We start from the raw sequence: 4,997 nt of genomic DNA on the forward strand, positions 1-4,997 counted from the left end.
CCCTCTCACCTCAATAAAACAAACACTATCGGTCTTTTTTTTCAGCGTCCGCGGTGCCGCTCACCTGGCTCGGCAAAGAGGGAAGTGGCCTCAATCTATTTGAGGCCACTTCAAGGTCAAAGGCGTTGGAGAGGGAACGGCGGATGGAGGGAATGCACTCGGCGGCCACAGCAGACTCGCTTTCTCACAAATCAAAGCAAAGCAAAGCAAAGCGAAGCGAATCAAGGGAACAACAATCCTCCCATAAAACAGCAGCAGAATGTCAATGGCGCACTGAAGACATTTGACACAGCAAATGCAATTGACGGACGGGAAGGAAGTACCCACATTCCCACAACCGCCGCAAATGTCTGCCTTTTCCCTCCCTCGCGATCAAAGCACTGGACAACGTGGCCGCTCACCCCAGAATCATGCATCACCATCCGGCCTTTGCTGGTTGACTTTGGACGGTTTGTTTGAAATATGCGCACAGTTGAGGGTGACTTTCTTGAGTTTTGCAAGAGCACGTCTGAGATTGCCCCGACGGGAGAGGTGCTGTGCTGTGTCGCCACAGCAACCCGCAAGCTGGTCAAGGAGATGCAGTGCTAGCTAGCAAGGGAGAAAAATGAAAACAAAAAAACAAGTCCTTCAAATAAAAGCTAGCAACAACTCATTTGACGACAATGAAGTTCAAATCATAGCGAAAGAAAACAGATGCTTTGAAAGGGAAGTAAAAAAAAGCTATTGTCATAAAACAGCTAAAGCCTTCACTCAATCGCCATGGTGGGGAGCGGTTTACTTTGGATCACACTTCTGAGATCGTCACCACATAGGTTTAGTTATGCCGATGAGGTGATATCGGAGTAAATGGGGCAATCGGGTCCTCTCCTCCCCTCAACCTTAGAGCAGGGACCTATCAGAGCAGAGGTCTGGCAGCGCCACCTCTGGACAGTAGGGATATATACTATATAAGGCCAGAGTTACCAGCAAAATTTTAGTTCGCTGACGAAGCCTCTCGGGTGAGAAGCCTTGAAAGAAGTCCAGACGACGGCTGAAGAAACCTTTTCATCGATGGACCACTCCCGCACGACTGAGAGCTTACACAGACGTCCTTCAAATAAAGCACTCCTTCACGTCCCCAAGAGAAAACGAGATGGAAAGATAGCGTGCAAATGGGGAAGAATAGCCACGTGCATCTGTCCAGAGCCGTGACGGTTGCATTGACATGCAACAACAACAACAAAATGGAGATGCTGAAGAAGCATAAAATAGCGTGCTACTAATTGCGCAGTAGTGAAGTGTAGTGACTGACGAAGGCACATTTGATAGCTTTAGGGCTTCCTGAAAGGAGAAAATTCAAAGTGCCGTGTAGATAATATCATGACCTCGTTGGTTCATTGATACGACAGTAGGCATCCGTGAGAAGGGTGATATGAGAGATCAAAATCAATGCTAGAAAATGGCTGCCGACATTTTCAAAGCTGCTCCTGACACCGCGTTTGCCAAAGCAAATAAATGTGCAAACTTTGGCCTTTTTGGATCGGATTGGCCTTGATGAGGCTCACAGTGGAGAAATGTATATTTCATTTCACATCAGCAAAGCGATGAAATTCAAAGGAGTAGGACAAGAAAATACAGCGCTGCTGTCGAGGCAGCCACTCTCGCAGCGCCATCTTCAAGTCAACAAAAAGCAAAGGACAAATAATGTGACATGACACAAAGGACGCAGACAGTCATTCCATCTTAAGCAGTTTATGTACCCTCTTTGTTGTATGAAGCAGTTGTAGATCAAAGAGGAGAGGATCAACGCATCCTCTTCACCAGTGGATCGGGGACATCATGGTGGAAGGTGCACCTATGCTTCAAGCTAAATGTTGAAAGCAAACACGGAGCCGTAGCATCCATTGACCAAAAGAGATTGTCTCACATCTCCTGTCCCGCGTAAATCCGCTTCAATTCCAAACCGTGACAGAATGAGTTGTGTGCATGGTCATGGAATTCATTTTAAAATGACTACAATAATAATAATTACATTTTGCATTGTTTCATATAAGTGGGATTATTATGAATATGATTATTGTTATTGTGAGTGTTTGTGTTGGTGGTAGTGTTGTTAATATTGTATATATTTGTTGTACTAAGTTCATCCTGCATGTCTACTTGATATCTAATTTAAATCAGATTCTTTACTTACAGACAGTGTAGGTGTCAGCTATTTGAACACCTACACTGTCTGTAAGTAAAGAATCTGTTTTAAATAAAAAAAATGTATACATTATATTTATAATAATATAATATAAATGTTGCTGTTTTATTATTATTATTATCATCATCACCATTATCATTAGAGTGGCTGCCTTTCCAGCAGCTCCTGTATTTTCTTTTTCTACTTCTTTCTTTCCTTGACTCTTACTTTCATAACTGCTGCCGTGAAATGCAATTTTCTCCACCGCGAGACGAATAAAGGCACATCCAATCCAATACAAGACATCCTAATTTATGATTCTGATAATTATGTAGTTCCCGATCAACTGGATTCACACTTGAAAACAACACGTGTTTGCACACAACACTATGGCAGAAAAATCAATGCAGAAGAGGGGGGGGGGGTGTGATGTGTCATCTTAAATGTCATCTTGCTTGATCGTCATCACGGTGACCTTTTGGTGGCCCGTTTCGCGTTGAAGCGGCACACCTGCTGCCAGCGTGCGTCCTACCTTTCGGTGTCACCGCCGTGGCCGCCGCCGCATCGTCGTCCGACTCGGCTCCGCTCGGATGCTTGTCAGCCTCGCCCTCGAAGAGCAGGTTGACTTCCCCGCGGATGTCAGCGGGGGGGCCGGCGTCGTCGCTCTTGGAGACGGTGAACCTCTGGCTCATGACTGCCAAGGCGACGCGAGGGCTCCGGACAGCGCGATTCGGCCAACAAAGCGCTCCTGGCTCGGCTTTGTCGCGACGTGCGTGCGTGCGTCAACCGCGAGAAGGTTCGATCCTCGTCAGGTGAGAAGATGCACCGCGGAGCGATTCGTCCGTCGAGCGGTGTCCTCCGTCTGGAAAGGAAACATCCGGGTCCTCGTGCCACCTAAAATGAACCAAGGAAAACACGTTTTGATCTTCTTTATTGACGACGTGATTGCAACGCACGCAAGGACACGCTACGTGACGTAATGACGGTCTCGCTAACATTCGAAGGGGCCGAAGTAGGCGTTGCTATGCAACAACTTCAGCCGGCAAGCAGTGCGGCCAAGGGTGGCGGAACACTATCAGGTACGCCATACCAACCTGTCAATACCCCGTATTTTCTATCAGTATTATTATCGATCATTTCAAATACTGTTTAAACTTTTCTAGGGCAATCGTTTAGAATGGCAGCTATTAGCCAAGATTGACGGGTATGCGAAGGCAATGCAGAAAACGTATACAGATTTGTATGTATCATTGACAAACGGTTCAAATATTAAGAGTATGTTTCTTGAACCTTTTTTTGTTTTGTTTTGTTTTGTAGTCGTGATTTCCGAATGTATGAAATGGAATTCCACATTGCTCGATCTTATTGTCCAAAAGTCACACCGGGTGGCGCCATTGAGCCACGCTTCCCGTTTGTCATCTTTTCTGAAGGTCCTCTTTCGATCAAATAATTGGACGTCCGATATTGTATTGCGTGTCATTACATATCATGCGCGCTTTAAAAAATATCGCAAGCCGTGTAACTATTTCGATCTTTTATCATCCGAGTGTCGACACGCAGGCGACCGAAATACTATCGTCTGTTTTGAAACGACTGGCGTTTGGTTTGGATATGGCGCTGTCGGATAGCTTCTTGCTGCGCACCAAGGCATCGCGGTGTCGTTTCATCGAAAGATAGCCTTCGCGATATTGCCTTGAGCTCACCGTCGTCGCTTTCTTTTTCCCACCACTCACACTCGGGCATTGATCCGGATCAGAATATTGTACTGGGCGCAATTCGGAGTTTGTATCATTCAGCCTCTCGGAGGAACCACACAATCAGCTACGTGTTGCTACGCGGACGAATATTGAATTACCCTCAAAGTCTTAAGAGAATGGACACCGCAACAATGTCATCGTTTTTCAGAAAACGATTCAAAAATGCTTTATACCACTTTTTAAGTGACTTTGGCGAATTTATCACGGCGCACTTGACGATCTCTCACGGCACACTCGTGGTTGAAAAACAAACTGAGTTCGACTACGCTACCTGGTAATCAGGCACTCGTGGTGTTTCCAGATGATTTTGGGCTCACTCGACTGGTCCTGCGCTGCCACCTCGTGGCTAGCTAAGCTTATGGTTAGTGCGACCAACTTTATTACAATATTTCTGCAGTGTGTTTTTCGCCTGTGCGCGAGCGTTATGTTGTCCGTGTGTGCATTTGTAGTTGCTAATGTTTGCACTTGCTTGTGCGTTAATTGCAGCATGTCTTTATATCGTTTGTCATATATATATATATATATATATTTTTTTTTTTAATTTGCCAATGTATGATTGTCGATATGTTTGAATGTTTTTTGAATGTTTTTGTGCTTGTGTGAACCTTTCCCGAGGTTTCAGCTTTCGACCGTTTTGCTTCTGTCGGCCACAATAGGAATCTTTTGTTTGCATACTAATTAAATTACGCACGTTGAAATGCATCGCTTTATATTGCATTATTTGAATAGTGGCCAATATTTTGTATGTGATTTAGGACTTCATTTTAAAGTGCACTATATTATTTTACTCGATGCTGCTCAGATAAGTTTGATATATTTTGGCCATTTAATGTTGTTTGTTATTGTGTTTTTCTCAAGCGTGACACTATGCGAAGCGTTATATGCTCACGACAGTCGATTACCTGCGAAATTGGATTGGATTGGATTGGATTGGATACGCCTTTATTAGTCTCACAGTGTTCTGAAATCGAAATTCTGAAAAAAAATTCTGAGCACATTTGTTCGCAGTCACTTTTCTTTCAATCTAATGTTTTGCTTTTCAAAATCCACTGGGTGGTGCTAAAGGGTAGAATAAT

The 4,997-nt window shown here is 44.5% G+C and overlaps 1 protein-coding gene across 2 annotated transcripts in view; it reads right to left on the reverse strand.

Moving 5' to 3' along the window:
- The window catches only part of slc12a5a (solute carrier family 12 member 5a), a 70,858-nt gene extending 67,713 nt beyond the window's left edge, over positions 1-3,145 (reverse strand). The window contains exon 1 of one of the 2 annotated variants that reach the window (XM_089011216.1): positions 2,697-3,145. In XM_089011216.1, coding sequence (XP_088867342.1) covers positions 2,697-2,856 — 160 coding nt within the window. In that variant the 5' untranslated portion in view covers positions 2,857-3,145. The remainder of the gene's footprint in view (positions 1-2,696) is intronic. The other variant, XM_089011217.1, reaches the window with a different exon arrangement.
- Between the last annotated feature and the right edge of the window lie 1,852 nt (positions 3,146-4,997).

This window comes from Hippocampus bargibanti, linkage group LG12 (genome assembly GCF_051943395.1).
Source record: "Hippocampus bargibanti isolate YZ-2025 linkage group LG12, ASM5194339v1, whole genome shotgun sequence".
In the NCBI taxonomy this organism is placed as follows: Eukaryota; Metazoa; Chordata; class Actinopteri; order Syngnathiformes; family Syngnathidae; genus Hippocampus; species Hippocampus bargibanti.